The sequence below is a fragment of the Leucoraja erinacea genome, chromosome 33 (genome assembly GCF_028641065.1).
Source record: "Leucoraja erinacea ecotype New England chromosome 33, Leri_hhj_1, whole genome shotgun sequence".
NCBI classification, from domain to species: domain Eukaryota; kingdom Metazoa; phylum Chordata; class Chondrichthyes; order Rajiformes; family Rajidae; genus Leucoraja; species Leucoraja erinaceus.
This window is the reverse complement of record NC_073409.1, coordinates 2,183,244-2,205,954: the sequence shown is the minus strand read 5'-3', so window position 1 is coordinate 2,205,954 and position 22,711 is coordinate 2,183,244. Positions and strand designations below refer to the sequence as shown.

Below are 22,711 nucleotides of genomic sequence, written 5' to 3'. Positions count from 1 at the left end.
AAGAAATAGCATGGTACATCTGGAATGTTGTTGGGAGCACTAGTTCATTCTTCACAACTACTGCAAATTAATATGGAAATATCAGTTTTGACCATACAATATTTAAAGCTGGAACTTGAAAAAGTAAATGAACAAAGCTTGAGTTGTAGGTAATGCAGTACAAATTTATTTACCCAAGGAAATTCTGGAGACTTTAACAATGGCTTTTTGTTCTAAATTACCTCAACAGACATCTTTCAGTGCGTTATGAAATTCCAGGTCTTTAGTATTTTAAAATATTAAACTCAAACTAGCATCTTTTAAAAAAAGCTCTGGACAAAAGTCGACATCAAAGTCTACAATGCTGGTATAACTCTTTTTCTCGTGTTCATACAATATTTAAGTGTTTTTTTTTAAAACTACCTTCGTGAACAAATCTTTAATAAATGCAGATTCCAGCAAAACTCAGCAGGTCAGACACATCTGTGGAGAAATCACATGTCTTGGAATGCAGAGGAACAGTTTCACACATACCTAAATAATCTTAGGCAGAGGCTGATTGTTCCCAGAATTTCGCCAGTGTTTTGTAGAATCTTACATATACAGGATGTCCCCAGGCTATTCCTACAAATGGCACATCTAGTTTTCTTTCTCTCCCTCTCCTCACTTTTAGTAATTGTTTTCTCTTTTTCTGTTTCATATATGTTTGGTGCCATTCATTGAAATACAGTGGAATTATGTGTGATTTTAGTGTATTTTTTGACATGCAAAAGACAAAAATTGACTTACGGACATCTGTAGAAACGGACCTGTTTGTTACCTGGGGATGGCCTGCAGCACACATTTCCCTACCAACAGTGCACACCTGTCATATATAAATACCACTGTTACCTTTTATTTCATATATCCTATACTTAGCATAGTCACCTAATAATCATCCTGTTTTGATTGTGCAAAAAAAAGCAAAACAGTTGAGAAATAAATTATTTTATACACAGATTAAGCTTTTGTACTGACGCATTAAACCAGTACAGATAATATCCAAATGTTTCCACATAGTAAAGACAGAGAGAAAATTCTACATCAATCACATTCTGCACCATCCATGCACTCCCAAGATTACACAATATCCTCTTTAATAAACATTTACCAAATCTGGCTTTATTTTTTTTACCCAAATTAGTCATGTTTTAATCTTTATAAACCTTCACATTTTTTCTGAGAATATTGAAAAATAGAGCTTTATAGTGTGAACATGGTGCATCACATTCACTATTTTTGTTTCCTCGTATAAGATTTTTAGCAATCTTACATGAATATATTATTTTTAAAATACATTATTTCACACACATGTACAGTAGGGGATCAGATAAACCCTATCTGGCTAGTGAGTCAGCAAACTAAGGCAAAAGCAAACTTCTTTAGAAAACTTATACTAGTGTTAACCTCAAGAAGGAACAAAAAACAATTTAAGGCAGTATTATTGATAAAACTAGGAGGTTTGAGTTAAATATTGCCAAAAGCTATTAATATAGGATATTTTAATCAAAACAGTGAATGACAAACAGAGGTTTGTACTCTATATATTGGCCCCGTAGAAATACATGGCAGACTTAAGTTTTCTGGTGTACAACACATCTTAAGGCATCTTAAAAGGAGATAACTATTTTCCAAGAACTTAATGTTTTTTTTTTGCTTTATGGAGTACATATGGCGTGCAGTTCATGGCTCAGTCCAAACTGCGATACATCACGTAGTGAAAATATGTTGCCAGCACTGATGCAACTCAGTCCTTCATTGACACAATTTATACCAGTAATGGTCAAACTGCATTGCTCAGAAGATTTCTTCTTGAAAAAAAAACAGGAATAGAAACTCTGCTTAAAGTTAGTTTCTATAACCTCAAGTTCTCGTTTTGTGTCCAGAAGCAATAGTTGGTTTTACAACTTCAAACAGGGAAGCTATTGGTAGTGTCAATCATTATGGCTTGTTGTGCTGGTCATATTCTATTATCAACTGCTTGATGTGGGATAGCTTTCGGTGTAGATACTCACAACGAATCTTCTCTTCCCGATAAGTAGGATGAGCCTATTCCAAACAGGGAAAAATACGCACCTTTATAAAACTGTCAAGCATAATTTCAATTACCCAAATTCTGTACAACAGCTTGTGTGAAATAGTATCCACAATCCATTCTATCTATTTTCAAAATGAGAAGAATTTAGTTTAGTTTAGGTTATTGCCACGTATACTGAGGTACAGTGAAAAGCTTTTGTTGCTTGCTAACCAGTCAGCGGAAAGACAATACATGATTACAATTGAGCCATTCACAGTGTACAGATACATGATCAAGGGAATAACGTGAATAACATTTAGTGCAAGATAAAGCCAGTAAAGTCAGATCAAAGATAGTCCGAGGGTCTCCAACGAGGTAGATGGTAGTTCAGCACTGCTGTCTAGCTGTGGTAGGATGATTCAGTTGCCTGATAACAGCTGGGAAGAAACTGCCCCTGAATCCAGAGGTGTGCGTTATGACACTTCTGTGTCTTTTGCCCAATGGGAGAGGGGAGAAGATGGAGTGGCTAGGGTGTGACGCATCCTTGATTATGCTGCTGGCCTTGCTGAGGCAGCGTGAGGTATAAATGGAGTCAATGGAAGGGAGGTTGGTTGGTGTGATGGTCTGGGCTGGGTCCACAATTCTCTGCATTATCCTGCAGTCCTGGATGGAGGTGTTCCCAAACTATGCTGTGATGCATCCCAATAAAATGCTTTCTACGGCGCATCTGGAGAGAGTTGTGGGGGGGGACATGCTAAACTTCCTAAGCCTTCTAAGTCAGTCAGGCGTTGCTGTGCCTTCTTGGCCGTTGCTTCAATATGGGTGGTCCCATATTGAGAAGTTGTTGGTAAAATTTACTCTTAACTTCTCCTGGACCACCTTCTGGAAGAGATCCAGAAAAATATGCGAAATCCAAAGCTACTTTGGTTTTTTGCAGTAAAGGTTTACTCATATTTAATTCAGAAGGCTTCGAACTTCAGACTGCTTGCTCCAGTGATATGGAAATGAAGAGGAGGAATGCACATAAAGCAGGATACGGTACTTAATAAATCAGGAGAGCTGGACTATAAAACTGAAGATAACGAAGCATGCACATGAATCTATCCAAAATTTGGAACAGTAATACAAAAACATTATAAATGAGAGAATACTTATCAAATCTGTGTAAAACCAAATAATTATGCCTGTAACATTACAAACATCCGTACCAGTATTGTTATAGATCATCCATCTGTAACGTTATTTCAAATTTTCTCTTTTCACCAATATATTGAGCAGTTCTAGCATTTGTTTTTAATGTAGATTCCTTGCAACTGCTCTGCACCACTCAAGAGTCAAGAATCATGAGAGTTTTATTGTCATGTGTCCCAGATAGGACAATTAAATTCTTGCTTGCTGCAGCACAACAGAATATGTAAACATTCAGACTGTTTCTTTTCCCTTTCTAAATATGTCATCATTCGTCTACACGAGTTAACGCTCTTCCAAACAGATCATGTTTAATTAATTCGTTTTCTTTTCTCTCTTTTGAACAGTGTCAAATGAACAATCTTGGTCTCCACCCTACTGTAGGCATCCCCTTTGTTCATTTCTCGACGATCTAAAGGAGCAATTTTTTTCCACGCAATGGTTGGTATAGGGATCAAGCTGCCAGAGGAGGTAGTTCAGGCAGGTACTATTGTCACATTTAAAAGACATTTGGCCAGGAACATGGATAGGAAAGGCTTAGAAGGATATGGACCAAATGCAGATACATGGAACTAATAGAGACGGGACATCTTGGTTGGGTGAAAGCCCTGGATCCATGCTGTATAACTATAACTGATAGAATCATAGATAAGTAATTGTCATATAGCATGTAAACAGGCCTTTCAGCCTAACTTGCCAACCAACATGTCCCATCTATTCTTGTCCCACCTGCACGTGTTTGGCCCATGTCCCTCTATATCTATCCTATCCAAGTGCCTGTCTAAGATGAAGAGTAGTTAGTCTGAAATATTAACTCAGAGTCATAGACTTTGGCCCACCTTGTGCCTGCCAACCAAGTTGGCAGACTTGACGAGTCCCATTTGTCTGCATTTGGCCCTTATCTCGCTAAAGCCTCCACACCATGAACTGCAGGTGCTGGAACCTTAGGTCGAATGCAAAGTGCTGGAGTCATTCTGGAGATGCTTCAGAGATGTTACCTAACTTGCTGAGTTACTCCAGCACTTTGTGTTCTCTCTAAAACCTTTCAATCCCTATATCTATCCAAATGTTTTTAAAAGTTGTGGAGTGCATGGAAAATGTGCAATTTTCATGTGTACTCTATGCCTCTACACAGATGCTGCCTGGGCCGCTGAGTTTTGTGTGCATTTATTGTTTTATTTCATAAAAATGATCAGTGTGAAAATACCCATACCACGATATTGCCAGGCAATGTGGTTCTCTGAAAAAGGTTTCTTCGTAAAATTTAAGAGATCAGCAAGGAAATAAATTTATGGTAGCCAGATGCTTGTAATATTGATCGATGGCAAGAAACAGATTCCAATTTAACAATAAAACAAAAATCTGTCAAACTCTAAATCTCTGCAATTCAGAACAGTAACCTACCTTTTTAAATTTCCTATATTTTTCAAATATTTGATCCTCTGCCATCTGAAAAACAATATCATAAATTTAAGAACTTGAAGTCAGTTTTATTAACTATCCATTGATCATGCAAACTCGCACATGCATGATATAATGCGAAAATAACCCTTTCCCAAATGCATTATCAATTTATAAGGCCGGGGTTTGCTTGATAAATGCGTGGAGACATTGTGTTCTTTGTGCATGGTTAGCAGCTTTATAAATTTGTTCCGGGTTTCTGAATTTACGATGCCCATGAACATACAGCGTTTGTGTGCCGTGACTTCAAATGGTTTGCATTGCACAAACTGATGCCACTTACCTGTGGATCAGTTGCTTGTGCGCGGCTTAGGCTACTATCCGAAACGGAGGTCTTAAAAAGGGAGTTGGCTGCAACATAATTGCATCTATATTTTTGAAGCCTACCTCGCTGACCATGTATATGACCACCTGTTCGAAATCCCTCACCTAGCTTGTATGGGCATTTTTTTCATGGAGACATGCATGGAGACATTTTGTCATGTTTCAAATTGTTTTGGTTTTTTTTTGCAGATTTGCTCTTTCAAGCTGCAGGGAGTTCAAATTAGAAGCAAGGAAATAATGACCGTCCAGCCATCACTCCCCAAAGCAGAAACTTTCATGTGTCCATGTACTGTGTCGTATTAATTGATCGCTATCTATACTAGCTGTAGTACTATAATGGTGTTTGGATTACCCACATAGTGTGGCCAAATGATAGTGCTTATCATGGGCTCCCATGCCTGTTTATTTTGTGTTTTCCTAAAAGATACACATTTGTTACAGCTTTGTTATGGTTTTGTTGAACTTAATATTATCCAGACTCATTAGTTTAGTTTGGAGACACAACATGAAAACAGTCTCTTTGTCCCGCCGAGTCCACACCAACTATTGATCCCCTACTCACACTAGTTTTATGTTATCCCACTTTCCATACACACTAGGGGCTATTTACAGAGGCCGATTTACCTACAAACCCACACATCTTTAGGACTTGGTAGGAAACAAGAGCATCCAGGGCAAATTCATGCAGTCACAGGGAGAATGTGCAAACTCCACAAAGACAGCACCTATGCTCAGGACTGAACCCAGGACTCTGGTTCTCCGAGGCAGCAGTTCTACCAGCAGTGCCACTGTGCTGCCTACTTCTAAGTAAAGAAATCCAATGCAGCTAATAAAATGGAGACACAAGAAAATGCAATTGCCGGAATCTTGAGTAAAAGCTAAGTGCTGGAAGAACTTAGCAGGTCAGGCAACATCTGTGGAAGGAATGGGCTTTGGCCTGACCGAAACATTGTCTGTTCATTCCCTCCATCAATGCTACCTGACCCACTGAGTTCCTCCAGCACTGTGTTTTACACAAAGCAGCTATAAATTGGGTTGGAGTGATTAAAAAAAAGTAAAAGATTGATGCTTATTTTGACATGATAAATAATTTCATGCAAAAGCGATATATTGTCATGGCATTATCGTCAACAGTCATACTGGTTCAGTATTTTCTGGTCAGCTTCTATTTTTACTATTCAATTATTATGTTGACAAGCTGCCTAGCAAGCACTTAATTATGGTGTTCTTCATCTTGCTTGAATTGCTTTGGTGCAAGTCAACTGTGAAAGGAGCTGGATACATTGATTTTCTTATTAATTCTTTCCTCACTTGAATGAGTAAAACACTGCATATCTACTAGTTTAACACACTGCCACATGTAGAGAGGCAGGGTCGCTTTACAATAATTGGAAATACACAACACACATATCAAAATGTTAGCGTGTAGTCCACCTCATCTTCCATCCCTACCCAATGAAATTTAAACTGTTCCATGCTATCAGTGAATTTTGCTGCTTAAACATTCGTGATGAGCAGAAAATGAAAGGAGGGAGAATATGCAGAGGGGAAAAAAGAGGAACAAACAGCAACGGTAGACGAAAATGCTGGAGAAACTCAGCAGGTGAGGCAGCATATATGGAGCGAAGGGTACAGGCCACGTTTCGGGTCTTGACCCGAAACGTCGCCCATTTCCTTTGCTCCATAGATGCTGCCTCACCCGCTGCGTTTCTCCAGCATTTTTCGTCTACCTTTGCTGTTTGCTCCTCTTTCTCCAGCATCTGCAGTTCCCTCTTAAGCAAAAAGCAATATATTTTGCTGATCAAATATGCTTTCACTTACCTTATATTCCTCTGTCCCAGAACTAAGTGTTTTGATCTTTGATCCCAACTGCATGAACTGTTCTGTTACATTTCCAATTCTCGTGTGAAGATCTCTGTATTCATTGTACTCTGCATTGAAATCATTCCGATAGTTTTGACACAGTTCTAAAGATGTAATGGCACTGTATTTCCTAAAAGAAATAAGTTGACTACGTTACTAAGTTTTCAAAAACATGTTATTGTTTTTTTTTTAATCAATAGCATTACAAGATAGTACAGATAATTATAGATTTTGTTTTAACTATGTTTAGTTTAGAGTTTAGTTTAGGGATACAACGTGGAAACAGGCCCTTCGGCCCACCAAGTCTGCTCTGACCAACAATCACTCCATGCACTAGTTCTATCCTACACAGTTGGGGTGATTTACAGAAGTCAATTAACCTACAAACTGCACATCTTTGCAAAGTGGGAGGAAACTGGAGAAAACCCACGCAGTCACAGGGAGAACATGCAAACACCGCACAGCCAGCACTTGAGGTCAGGAACAAACCTGGGTCTCTGGCAGCAACTCTACCTCTGCGCCCCTCTGATGGACCAGTAATTTGCTAGGAAAGAGGTGGCACTTCCATCCTTTCTGCTTCACTTGCACCTTAACAAGATCTTTGTTTTTTTATTTATATTAACTATTTATAAGTGATATACTAAGATTTTATATGTACTTTATATTTTTAAATATGCAATGCATTTTTATGTAATGTTGCCCCTTGTCTGGACCTTGAGTCCATAATAAAGTGTATTATTATATTATTATTATTATTATTATTATTGAAAACAAACATTAACTCTAGATTTTAAATGACAATCAAATTACGAAAATTCATCTGTTCTTAGCTTTATCAGGTGTGCAGAATTTTCTCTTGTTCAAAAATATTCAGAGACCAAATTAAATTATTGAAGATCTTGAAGAAAATTAAATAAAACCATGATCAAAAAGCCTGTTTGATAATCAAATTCCTAATCAATTGTCATTTGTAAAAAACTGGAAAATACGCTAAAATATGACAGCTAAAGATCAGGGACTGTTTGATTTATAAACAGTTCTTGGGAACAGAACCCCGTGGTAAACCGGGAAGGACACGTACATCATTTATCTGACAAATGTACACTTAAAATCTAAGGGTTCCGTTTCCAAGAACTGTTTATAACTCAAACAGATCGTAAGTCAGAAATGTGGTTGGCTGGTAATATGTTTAAATAAATGCAGGGGCAACGTGTGGTTAAACCAAGATGTTTACGTCAAGCATTCAGATTTCCCTGCATCATACAACAATGCGGCCATGAACCGAGGTCCCACATCGACAGCAGATGAATACAGCCCCGTAGCAGCCACCCACTCTATCCTGCCGCCTCCCAAACGCTCGCTCGTATGTACGGACAGTCAGGCACTTGTAACCCGAGGAGAACCTGCAACTAACAATGATTTTCTGTCCAACACAGATGTTCAACAGAATGGCCAATAATTAAAGTGAATCTTCATCAAAAGGATTATGTTGCAAAAAATTAACATAGTAAAGGATTAGTAGTTTATATGTGAAATAATCTAGCTGTTACTACTAATACGTTTTAGTTTGCTGCAAAAAAAATCACTGACTTCCTCAGATGGTTTTATACAAGTGTACTAGCAACTTATTTATCTTGCACGTGCCTTGTAAACAATTACAAATTGTGAAGACTGTCCATCTTTTTGCAACAAGAACTGGTAGGGAGTCTGGCACTGGACCAACAACGATGTTAATTAGATAAAATGAACACTTTCAATTGTAAAACTATCATTCCTATGAATTCCTGTCCAGGTGATGTATATTGATATACTAATGACCTCCAATGTTTAATCAAGTAGAAGACAAGCTGTTTCACCAGGTTTGACTGAAATAGCTATCTGTTTGAACGTACTTGTTCTTCAATTAAAAAACAAACTCAAATTCTGAAAATCTATAACTGGAGTCTCCACAACATTTTCTCTTTTAACAAAAACGGGTAAGCACTTTAACGGACAATGTTGTTTGCCATTGCTGATGTCTTAAATACCAACTATATAACTGTAACAACAACCCGTTGACATTTACCTTTCAGCATGAGTCAATAACACTAATATGAATAGTTAGAAACACAGGTGTGAATTGACACCAGAAAATGCAACCAAAAACCTGGAACGTTTGTTTCAGAAACTGACTAACAGTACAACGGACCTGCCCCCAGTGCAACGGACAAGCCCTTATTAGCCTGCCGAGAGAATCATTCAATTTCTAGGCATGTGCTTTTATAAAAGCTTTGCTACAAATAAAGAGTTTAAGATGCCTGCTGCTCTACAAGTATCAAGTCTGATATAGTCACTTTAAAGTCTAAATGGAATCTAATGCACAGATGGTGTTCAAAATATCACTTTTTTGGGGTTTATTACCCAGTTCTGACTACCTTTGGGAACATGTTGCGTCTTTAACCATTATAAGCTATGTGGTGAAGATACACCTATAGCGTTATTGGCTAGAGAATTAAGCTACATAAATATATGAAGATTAAGAAATAGCAACATATATTTGTCATGTCACTGAGTTACTTAGTAGGGGACTTGCTTGGGGAAGGACTAGCTTGTGGTTGCTTCCCTTGCCCTTTCATGAGTTACAGGTCAGAAGTTTGGAATGTGCAGTACTTTATGAACTTTGAAAGCTCCTGTGAAGCCAAGGCAGTTACACTATTGCAAAACACAATTATAGACTCATTATTTTCTGAATAGTAAAAAAAAGAGCAGAATATTCTGAAGTCGGGATGCAACTGAATAATGTAATATTACCAGACTGCAGGATAATACTCATTGGGGATTCATTTTTCAACATTCTTTAAATGTGCAGCATAAGAGGTAACAGTGTCTGACTACATGCCAAGAATTGCAACTGAAACAGTTCCTTTATATCCAAGTGCACTTCTAGAGTGTTCTTAACTCTTCCCCCACCCACCTTCAAGATTCATTGTGGAAATATCCTCAGAAGTGACAATATTGACACGTACTACAACGGATAATCATTTGATGTTTTAATCTTGGCCATATCAATGCATTCAGTGAAAGGGAAATATTAAGACAGGGACAGTTCTTTTTACATAAAGGTTACACTGCATTCATTCGGAACTCTGATGCCTGCAGTGTGCATCATCATACTCTTTATGTGTAGGATGGAACTGCAGGTGCTGGTTTATACTGATGATAAACACAAAATAGACACCGAGTTACTCCAGCATTTTCTGTCCTTCATATTCTTTATCAGTCTCCCCAAATTCATGTGCAGACTTATGAGTTTGCTGTACGGCTGTCAACTCTACTTTATAGAGTCACGGGTGACACAGCATGGAAACAGCCCCTTGCCTCACCGAGTCAGTGCTGATCATCAATTACTCTAATCTCCTTTTATTCTCCACACTTTCCCATCAACTCCACTCTATCCTCCCATTCTCCTATGCACTAGAACAACTTACTGTGGCGACTCAAAGATATGCGGGTTGGATGTGTGAGGAAACCAGAACATCCAAAGGAAACCGATGCAGTTGTAGGAAAAAAATCTAAACAGACAACACCAGAGGCTGGGAATGAACTTCAGTCACTGGAGTTGTGAGATAGCAGCGTCACTATGCCGCGCCAACTGTTTATTGGACTAAACAGCTAAACAGTTATCCCTACATACATTGCAGCAGCAGAATTGCCCATATGGATATTAATGGGGCTTCCTCAGGTTAATTCTTTCAAACTGCCTTTACGAATAAATCTGAAAAGGGAATTGTCTAGTTGATAAACCCAACAAGCAATTATCCCCTGAAATAGTTAGAATCTCAAAACACCTACAATGTACACACGTGAACAGTGCACTACTCTTGTGTGTCCTGTTCTCTGCTGTTAAGAACATTGGCATCTGTTGCAAAGAATATTTGCAAAGTTGAAAGAATAGCTGAAAACAATTTTCAGATTAAAGAAATGTTGAGATGATTTTGAACAATTATCTGGGTACCACCAGTGACATTCACATCGGGCTGTCCCTGAAGTCACTTCACCCATTTGGCTGCATGGGAATACAAGGATCAAAAACAGGATGAGATCATTCAATCTCCCGTGTCTGTCTATCATCCAATTAGATCATTGTTTAGCACCAAATATTTTAATTGCTATTTTTCCACATCTGCTCATATACATAACTAACAAAAATTCAAATGCTCTCAGTCTTTGAACACAGTATATAGAACAGCACAGCACAGGAACAGGCCTTTCAGCCCATGATGTCTGTGCCAAACATGATGCCAAATTAAACTAATCGCTTCTGCCTGCACATACTCCTTATACTCTCAATTCTCTGCCTATTCATGTGTCTATCTAAAAGCCTATAGAATGCAGTGTATTCCAAGCATCCACCACTCCCCACGTAAAAAACTTGCTCTGCACATCGCCTTTCAACTTTCGCCTCTCACCATGAATCTGGACCCTCTAGTAATTTTCATTTGCAACCTGGGAGATAGACTCTGGCCGTTCACCCCACCAATGCCTCTCATCATTTTAGAAACTTCTATTGGGTCTCCTCTCAGTCTTGGACCCAGCATCCAGATATTTCAAGAGAGATCATTTCACTTTGCACTGTTAGAAAGCTGGTGCCCCCAGCTATTTAACACACCTTAGCGGACAAATCTGGCCATAGATTTTTTAGAAGAGTAATTGATAACAGGTATAAATCGGTAAAGCAAAATCTCCCTCACGCGACATATTTGGAATGATTTTAAAGTGAACACCAGCTGCTGTTAATAGAACCTACCTGTACATCTGTGTAGCCCAGAGTGAGCTAGGATAGTGCGGATTTTTTTAATTTTTATATACAATACCAAAAAGTTTTGATTTAAACAGGGGTTTGATTATTACTGGGGATAAAAGTACTACCCACCCCATACTGCTCCCTGGTAACTTAAAGCAGGAGCCAAGTGCATTAGTCAGCTGGTGTCTCTCCGAGTAGTCAATCCCAAACTAAAATACTCCTTGGGCTTTATCAAGTCAAATTAGTGATAGAAGAATGGTAACTTAAGTATTCTGTACTCAAATCCAAGGAATAATCACTGCTGGACATCCTTCCCACCATGTTTGCATTCAACCAGGGAAGACTAAATCCTGAATTTCTTCCCAAGTAGGCTACACATCAGAATGGTAGAACATGCCTAAATATTGTAAATATATACCTCCCAGATGTCCCTTCCCCTTTACACCTTACAAATGTTATATAAATTGTTGTTTTCAAAGTACATCATGTTTAGATGCACAGCGATGTTCTGTTTATAGATACACAATTTGTTATATATTTTTGCTGCATGATCATATTTTATGGAATATTCATTGTAATTATTATTGGAGTGATCGTGCAAAGAGCAAACAGGTGTTTTAATCACCCGTTATCAGTTCAAAGGTTCTAATTTAATACAAAGGCTTCCAGACATTTAACAGTATTGTAGTAGATTTCTTAAGAATCAGCAGAATCCCAATTGCAGTGTGAGAGACTTCAGAGGAAGCCTTTACTCTGTAGAACATAGCATTTAATATTTCCACAATCTGTCAGATATGAGCCGTGTTCAGCTGCAACATGCGTAGAGCTACATATATGTGTAAGGCAATATTGTCTTCACTAAATACACAATTTCCTAATGTAAAACTTTTACTGAATTAATACTACTCACAATAAATAGTCAGGCATTTCCACTGTTGAACTAGCGGTTGCAGATGTATTTGTGGTTTCATGCTCTGTAGATAAGATCATACAGGTTATATGACGATCTAAAATATTAAATGTCAATGGACCTTACTAATTGCCAATGCTAGTTACAAGGTTATATTCTATTAACAGGCATTAGCAACGGCATTTCTTTGATTTTTTTTTTACTGACTTCAAGAGCAACAGTTGCTTAGGTACATGGATCTTCACATCTATTTTTAGTCAGTAATCAGCAAAATGAAAAGCATTCATACACGGTGTACAAAGATTAAAAACAAATGCACTAATGTGCACCTACCATTTCACAGAACCTCTAACCCAATATTTGAATAGCTACATCAATTGGAAATGGAAAAGGTAAATTAATTCTTTCCATTAACAAACCTATACAAGAACATCCATGTTAAATCCTATGACTCTTGAGCAATGTATTTCCAATATTAATTAAATAGTATATTTTTGTTAAATGTATAGTGGGAATAAGGCTTCTTAGTTAATCATATTTCACAACTTCATATTTCATAAAAATATGATCCAGGACTTATTTATCAATTTCGTGCCGATAATGATTAAATGTAATAGTATTTGAGTCATACAGGATGGAAACAGGCCCTTCAGCCCAACACCGATACCAACCAGCATGTCCCATCTGCATGCGTTTGGCCTATATCCCTCTAAACCTGTCCTATCCATGCACCTGTCTAAATGTTTCTTAAACATTGCAATAATACCTGCCTCAACTACCTCCTCCAACAGCTTGTTCCGTACTCTCCCCAGTCTTTGTGTGAAAAAGGTACCCCTCAGTTTCCTCCCTCACATATTGTTATGGGTGCCTGAACTCTTTGGGATACAGAATATGCAAATTGCTTTATAGGTTTTAAATGAAAACTTAATTCAGTCAACTCCATTCAGATTGGATACATCTTTTCTCTCCACTGTCACAAAGCAGTAATTCATTATATCCCTCATTATATCACTGGCTGGGGAATGTGGCGATTTCAGGATCCCTGGAAGTAGGAAACAGCCCTTCAAAACTTTCCTGCCATTCAACTAGATCAGAGCTGATTCATATCTCAACTTCATTTACCTGCCTTGGTGCTACACCTAATTTTAACATTATCTATTTTCCGGAGCAGTTTCACCAGCAATATGAAGCAATACAACTATTGCAAGGTACAACAAATAATGAACACCTAATACAGACAACTGTATATCAAGATTTAAACTGTACATTTAAAGTTGAAATATCAATTTCAAGATCACATTAAAATACTCCTACATAAGAACCATTGAATTTCCTGATTATTAATGATAAGTGACATAATTTGAGGATTTTCTTTCCTCATGGCAGGATCTTAGGAACCCACTATTTAAAGAAATTTCAATATTAGACATCAATACCTTTAATATTTTCTTTGTGTTGTTTTCCGACCCTTTGTGTTGGGTCTTTTAGCCACTTTTGTGCTTCTGGCTTCATGTGCTCCCTCTCCTTCTCTTTGTGTTTTTTGTACTTTTTCCTGTTGTGGCCAGCATAGAGTTCCATATCCTCTGGAAGGGAGTAATCTGTCTGTTCTAAATTCCTATGCGCTACTAGGTTCCGAGAAATCCCAGAAATATCACTGTTGCTTTTGAATTCTTTATCAGTTTTGTTTATGTGAATCTGTGTCGAGTTGTTGCAGTTGATAAATGGCTCGGCAAATTCATTCTGATTCTCAGGCAGTAACGTGCGAGTTTTCTGGAACTCTGTTTTTGTAGATACGCAGGAATTTGATGTGGCACTGGGGCATGTTGAATGAGGAAGATGACCATTCAAAGTAGGCAGCTGATTACCCCTCGAATGTAATACTTTACTTCTCTTGTTTCTGTGTGAATCTGTCCGGTCTGAAGGCACTGATCGTTTCTAGAATGAGAGCACATTTTAAAAGAAAAGTTTTGAGTAGACAGTCAGACAGTTTAAAAAGTGAAAAGTAGAAATATGCCATGACCAACAAAAAAAAAACCTTATTTGTTTGAATTAAAAACTTTCAATTTCTAGTATGTATTCAATTTATATTCTTCCAATCAATGCTTCCCCCATGTGTATTCCACTTCATCTATTTTAAAATGAAAGTTCAAATGCATATAACTATCATGCTCAACTTCTACTCACACATTGAAACTATGCAAAAACCCATGTCTGTTAATTCTGGCACTGTCAATTACATTCCAGTTCTCATGCAAAGTTCACACAATAATTCTATGGAAATGAACAAGGCAGCCATTTTACTGAAGCTTAGACTGGGCTCTCCAAATATCCAGAACATTTATCTTATTTGCAGCAGACAGGTTATTGCAGGAAATTAAAGTAATGACATTAAAAACAATCCAAAAGCTGACTTCTTACCAACAAAGAAGTCTTATTAGGGCTTGAATGTGGTGAGGTTTCCCCTGAAGACTTTTGGAATGAAGAACTGAGTTGAAAGTTCTTGGACTGACAAGAATGTGATGGCTGAAGTTTCCTATAAGGAGATATTAGTTACAGATGGTCTAAAACTTCAATGTTCAATCAGAATATGCTGCCATGTTCAAGATATTTAGTAACAAGACATTCTACAGTATTTGGCACCGCATAATTACCAGCTGAATCACAGTATTCTTCTCAATGGGGCATTATCATAATACAAATGATCCTAATAAACCTCACCATTACAATACAACACAAAAGGGTTTTACAGGCACTTCAATCAGAGCATGCTCTCAATAAAATGTTTTTTATATTTTTCTGGGATCCATTATTTTTTAAGATCAAGTAATTTTGATTAGAAAACAAATTTCCGAAATCATATCAACTAGCCGAGTCCTTTACATGAGCTTCTGCCATCACCAATTGCAGCACCATAGGAATATAGCAATAGCTAAGTCAGGGAGGAGATCATGAGCATGATTCCTTGCTGAAAGTTTACATGTATAACTTAGATGAATACAGCATCAACTTCTGTGGAGATGCAGGTAATTATACCTACATATATGTTATGTGAGTTACCACCTTCAAAAAGAGAGAGAAAAAAACTTCAGGGAAAATTAAAGATGTTGATGATCACCAAAAGAAAAAATACAAAAGCTTTCGGGATTGTCGCTGAAACATGTAGTGCATGCCAAGAACCAAGAACTTCACAGCTAGCTCAGAAATGGATGCTTTAATTTATAAGGAGAGAAATGTGCCTTTGGTGACGAGATAATAGCATTTGATCTTGGGTTGTAGTCATCTGCTTTTACCAATGGAACCAAATTTGCAAACGAGTTCAACCAACAGTTGATGCTCTTCCTTGTGTTGACATCAAGCAACACAAATGGAATAGATCCCCATAAAGTGTGCAGGAAGGAACTGCAGATGCTGGTTTACACCAACGATAGACACAAAATGCTGGAGTAACTCAGCAGGACAGGCAGCATCTATGGATGATGTCTTGTTTTCACACCTTACCCGGCCTTATCTCTGTGAATCCCTCATACAGTGTAGCAGGTTGAAAATATATTCTAATGCGAGAGCAAACTCAGCACAGACTTGGGAATGAATTGAATACTTTGACTTTATATGTTGCCATTACTTTTTATTATATTACTATTTCAAAGCTTAGTCACTGCTTTGCATTGTTTCACATTTGGCACTTTTCCTGTTAGCCCAATATGATTTAATGAGAACATTATGGAGTCCAGTCCCTACTTTACCAAGTCTTTGAGCCAATATTCTTGTGAAAGTACTTAATCTTAGCTCCTTTCAGAAAGCCTAGGAAATAATACATGCTATAAGACAAAAAGGTAAAACTATATATTTTTTAATGTAAAAATTGTAAATGGATATCTCGCCGCAGTTTTCATAAATATAGTAACAATTTCCTTGCACCACTGAACTATTATGGCACAGGAGGTCATCATTTGGCCAAAATATATTCTACATTAAATTTAATCTGCCACTTAACTGTCCATTCTGCCAGCCCAAGTCTTCTTGCAATCCATAACAATGTCTCATACTGTTTATCATAACTTCCAAAAATAAGAATTCATACTGGCAAATATGCTATTTAAAAATGTCAAACAGTAACATCAAGCCAAATGAAATAAGTTGTTCTGTTAAATGGAGGAAGTTAATGCTGTTTTACCTGACACCTTTAACAATATTTTACATTTTTGTAAAGAAGATAGCAAATGTATTCCAAAGAACACAGGAACCCGGTGACTACAAGCCAAAACAGCATGTTATTCAGTGTGTACAGCATTCTGCACATGAATATTTGAATGAAAAATCCTGTTGATGGATTTCATTTGGATTTTGTAAAGGCATTCAACAAAGTTCATCATATGAGATTTGTAAAGGTTAATACTCAGGGAATAATCAGCTGTTTTGTTAGGTGTGGTATTGAAAAATATTGTGCTTGTTTAAAGTGGCATGAGTTAGAAACATCAAAAGAAAATGTTAAAAAAACACTTGTGGAAACAGCCTAGAGAAATCATTGGTCATAATTAATTTATAAATCCTTGGGCTAATATAGTGCCCTATATTAAATATTATATGTTAAAGCATATATTGTGCTTTATGAGGTCTGCACCTTGTGGTTGTCTCCTGTACAATCCCTACAGCACACTAATCTTTTGCAGATCCACAGACTAATTGACTCCAGGTCTCACTGTTGTGATACTTCTACATGAACAGATAACCAGAGATAATTGAAAACATTTAATAAAAACATTTAAATGTTTTTTATAAATAAAACTAATACATTTGTTTATAAACTAATTCAACTGAAGGAATAGTGATTGTAAATATCTTAATTTGCCCATTTCAAGGCCAGAAAACGATGACAGGCCATTACATATACTAACCATGAAGGGTCAGGTATGAAATGTGCTGCATCCTTCAGATCAGCATCACAGTGCTACATCGCTGGGCTCAGTGCTAAGTCCAGTAGCAGAGCAGGAAATGACATTCATCAACAGCTGAGCACATGCACTCCCGACTACTGCCAGAAGTGAAGAACATGTTGACCCAAGGAGATGTGTAGGGAGGAACTGCAAATGCTGGTTTAAACCGAAGATAGACACAAAAAGCTGGAGTAACTCAGCGGGACAGGCAGCATCTCTGGAGAGAAGGAATGGGTGACATTTCGGGTCGAGACCCACCCGAAACGTCACCCAATCATTCTCTCCAGAGATGCTGCCTGAGTTACTCCAGCTTTTTTTTGTCTATCTTGACCCAAGGAGAGAAACTCACTGATGGTTATCTTCTGAATCAATACCAAAAAGCAAATGTATTTTAATCTATTAATTTAAAATGCAATGAGTACTGATGTTGTTTTATTTTTGGTAACTACAAGTGACCTATTTGCAACACATATTTCTCACAGCCTTGACTTTTTAAACAATCCCAGTATGAATGGGCAATGGATGTACTTGCTTGAATCAGTAAATATTTCATAAGTCCAGATATAGTAGTTACAACTGAAATTAACGAAGGCATATTGCATTATCTATATGGAGAGAGTTCATTCTGAATTCCACCATTCATACCTATACTGTGAGTGCCCGACATTGATGTTTGGAAACCAAAATGTATTTCATTTCCCAACAACTAGCATAAAATATGCCAAAGGGTGCAGAAACAGGCCAACATATATCATTCATTGCACTTGCCTGCAGTGATATTTGGGAATAATCAAAATATAGAAAATATTAATGTTACAAAAACTACTAACAGAATGGATATAAATGTTGATGGATACATTTTGTGTCTCCTATTTCTTAGAAATAAACGCACATGTGAAATGTGGAAGTATGAAGTTAGCAAACCTTGAAATACAAATGCTTCACTTTGGTTTCTGTTGCTGAAAAGAAACTGTTTTGGTAGATTCCATCCACTCATGTTCTCAACATACAACTTATTAAAATATAAAGCAGTTAGGATAGCCCACAAGGGGAATAGTATGGCAAAATCAACTAGTACTCCTGTTACACACGTGCTAGTTTTGGACGTTAACTACACTATATTCCATTGACATGGACCTTTGGCTAGTCAGAAGGGATAAAGAGACAGACTGTCTTAAATATTCTCAACAAATCCAGACAAAAACAAATTGCTGTGGCAATGTCTTACTGGTATAAGTCTTTGCAGGTTTTCTGGTAAAGTGCACTTTTACAGTAAACAGTGCACCGTTTTAACCACACTTACTGGAAAGTCCCAGGCTTGAGATTTATGAACTGTAATTCAACCACGGAGCTCAATGAGAGATATAAAATCCTTTCATCTACAAAACCACGATGCAGACAAAACATGTGAATTTATAACTTCACATCCTCGATGACTCAGATGTTTTGGTATGATTCCCAATTTTCCTATATCTGTACTTTAAATGCAGGGTGCACAGGAAACTAGAGAATAATACAGCTGATGCCAAAATCATAACTGTCTTTCATAGCTCAATGGACCAATGTATTAAACTGCAGGAAAATGAAAGATGACGACATTTCAATTGAATATATTCATGTTGTACTATGAAAATACTAATTCACTACTGATTAAACTTCTTAGCAATTTTACATCTTTTATGGCTTGTAAGTGTTCAACAAAACAAGATGTAGACGTTCACAAATGAAGGATAAACCAAATTCACATACTTTTCTGCCATTACCTTCGGTGTGTTGTTATTTTGCAACACACATATCGCCAAAATAAATAAAATGATCCTAATTAAGACACACTACCTTTGCCCTGAAGTCACCTGTCACAATCAAATCTGTCTTGGCCATTGGAAATTGATACCTTGCTCTTTTCTGCACCCTATTCGAAAGATATGCTGACAAAATTGGATGGGAAGAAACTCCCGTGGAACATAAAAACACCAGGAAAGACCAGGATAGAACTGACTGGGCATGAGGCCTTTTTCTCTGCTGCATATATCATAACCCCATGATTCATATATTTGTTGCTAACTAAGAGGAAGACTAACAACACCACACAGTAACACCACTTCAAACCTTCTCTCCACACTTCACCAAAATTACATCTGAAACCATTAAATCATCCAATGTCAGCTGATACAAACTCATTACAACCGAATTAAAATTAGATTTTAATTTTTGTTACATTTTAAATCAGGCTATGATCACCCACCATACACCAGCCTGGAGAACATCAATCCATTATCCTGAATCTGTTTTTTTTTTAAAAAGGAAATGAAATATGTTTTAAACATTTAAACACAAATGTAATTATAAATTTGGGTTGATCTTTGGTTATGTTATTTTATTATTATATGCTAATCCTTTCTATTTTTCAACTTGACTCGTGCAACACAATCATCACAGTTCTCTCGGAATTGATGAAAAAAACCCAATACGAATTCACCAATTTTTAAAAAATGGCCTGGTCTGATCAGCAGCAGCAACAGTACCACAAATCTGTGAATAGCAGTTATTAATTTATAGAAGCCTCAGTTTTTACCAGGATATGTTGGTAAGAAAACTTAACATAAAAAAGGGGTGTTTTTCAACATATAAAAATGATATATCAGGAAGATACCATAAATCACGCGTTCACATTTGCTGTGGTGATGTAAATAATAAGATTTGTGCATATTGATAATATTATCACATTTCCTCGACAACTGGGAAATTATATCAGTGTCAGGATGAATCACGTACAAAGCGTTTGATACAATTTCCCGATGGACAGGATTCCACAAGAAAAATGTAAACACTGAAAGACATGCCCAAAATCAAATATTATCTGTTATTAACAAACAAGCACAAATGTATGATCTTACATCAAATTTCCTTTTCCCTTGAAGGCAAAACAAAATATTAAAGAAGAATGATGAATTATTTAGGGTGTCATTTTTATAATAGAAATGTAAAACTAGTTTCCATCTTTCCTTCTCTATCAAATATCACAGCAACAAAAACCTGTTAATAAAATATTGCTGCTTTAGTAAGCACATATTACAACCTCAGTAGAACAGTGATATAAGCTGTTTCTACTGTAAGTGAAACTAACATTTATGTGCACACACAGACAGCGTGAACACTGTAGATTTCACCAACACTCCATTCTATCTCCAATCTCCCAACCCTACAATTTGCAGGACAAATCGCCAGTGCTGGATTGCAGGAATTTTTCCAAAATCCATTGCTCCCTCCAGTCCTGCTGTCGTAGGAATTAAATAAAGACCTGTCACATTCTGTTGGGAACATTACTGCCTCTCTGGTATAAAATCCACTTAATCTAAGGAGACATGATGTTAACCTCAGCATATATGAGACCATGATTTAATGAGTGCATTATGTTGAGGTAGCAGTGTACCGGAATTTAAGATCTTCAATTTGAAACAAATACCATTTAGTGTAAAAAACAAAAAAAAGGACACAAAGTGCTGGTATATCTGAGCAACTCCGTGGGTCAGGCAGCATCTCTGGAGAACATGGATAGGTTCAGGGGAGTGGGCGGGACAGAGGTAGAATGGAGTTAGAGACAGAAATACTGGTGGAAGAACTGGTAAGGGGGAGGGAATGGAGAGAGTGAAAGCAAGGGCTATTAGTTGGTGCAGTGTAATATTGTTTGTGGATTGAACACACTGTCGACAGGGTTAACTACAAGTGCTTAGGTTGGTGAAAGGAGTGCCTATCATGAGAGCTGTTGGATGGTGTTAAGCTTCTTAAGTATTGTTAGAACTGCACCCGGCAAATGGAAAGTATACTATTGAACTCCTAATACTTTTATTAAAAAGCTTTTGGATATGAGGAACGTATATTCAAAGCAAAGTCTTGAAACATTGATAGATTTATAGAAATCTACCTTATTAGCTGTCTCCGTATCAGTTGTTTTTCTTCGTCGTTGTATCCAGGCCAATCCTGTTGAATTTCTTTGTAGAGTTCATCCCTTAATGTGTAGCTGTTGTCTTTTACATTTAATTTTGCCACCTATAGTGAGAGTGAAAATACATGCTCAGGGAAAATTAATTTAAATAAACTTATATCAAAACAAAGTTTGAAATCACAATGTTTTTTACTTCAATTAGAGGTACCTATTTATAGCACAATATTTGGTGTGTGGGAAAAATTAAAGAAAGTTATGCTGATAAGATTTTTTCCCCGTCCATTGTGCAGTTCCAGAGTGTATTCTGCTTCAATATCATAATAAAGTTAGTCTGATATCAATGAAATCATTAGATGCAAATTCATCCAGAGAAATACAATAATATTCTCAAGTCATGTAAAACAACTTCAGCACTGGAAAAATACTAAAGAGGTAATAGTTTTCATAGTTTAAATTCACTGCAACACAGCAGTCCTCATTCTACAAACCGGATTACTAATTGAATTTGGGAATTAAATTAGTGTTATTAAGAAATTACATTAAATGAATGTTATTATATAAAATATTTAATCGGTTACCAGAAGGCATGCATGTAAGGTAAATATGGGCAAATAACAAGGATTTTGCTTTATCCACAGAATTATTAGGTCATTATGCATTCATCCCCGGCACATTTAACAGACCACAAACCAATTATTTGGATTAAAGAAAACACGACCCAATCAATGGGTTTTCCTTCAATGGCAAATTAAAATAATGTTAAATGGGTTCCAAATTTTAATCCAAATGAGTTCAAACAAAATATGTTGTTCATTTCCTAATTATCATAACAGGATAAGAATCTTATTTGAATGAGGGGTGCCACAAGCAGATCTTAAAATGTAATGTGAACTTGGAGCCAGTTGAACATTAAGTACAATCAACACATTAGAGCAAAGATCTACAGCATTACTGTATCTTGTGGGGGGTGATGCCACCAAAACTGGCAACCAACAGCAAAAAGCGTCATATTCAGTTTGAAGGATCTCGACCTGAAACATTACCCATTTCTTCTCTACAGAGATGCTACCTGTCCCACTGAGTTACTCCAGCATTTTGTGTCTACCTTCGATTTAAACCAGCATCTGCAGTCATTCGGAGTCAAATTGAGAACAGATGGATTGTTAACTATTTCCAGATAAACTCCAAATCCGTAAAAAGGACTGTCAAATCTTACATCTATGGTATTGCTGTACAAAAATAATTTGCATTGAGTTATTGAATGATC

The 22,711-nt window shown here is 37.0% G+C and overlaps 1 protein-coding gene across 1 annotated transcript in view; it reads right to left on the bottom strand.

Moving 5' to 3' along the window:
- Positions 1 to 950: 950 nt before the first annotated feature.
- LOC129712542 (RNA polymerase II elongation factor ELL) overlaps positions 951 to 22,711 on the bottom strand; it is a 51,687-nt gene continuing 29,926 nt past the window's right edge. The window contains 7 exon segments of the mRNA XM_055661032.1: positions 951 to 2,067; positions 4,628 to 4,672; positions 6,830 to 7,001; positions 12,565 to 12,628; positions 14,001 to 14,499; positions 14,983 to 15,097; positions 21,424 to 21,548. Of these exon segments, the coding sequence (XP_055517007.1) occupies positions 1,960 to 2,067; positions 4,628 to 4,672; positions 6,830 to 7,001; positions 12,565 to 12,628; positions 14,001 to 14,499; positions 14,983 to 15,097; positions 21,424 to 21,548 (1,128 nt within the window). The 3' untranslated portion in view covers positions 951 to 1,959.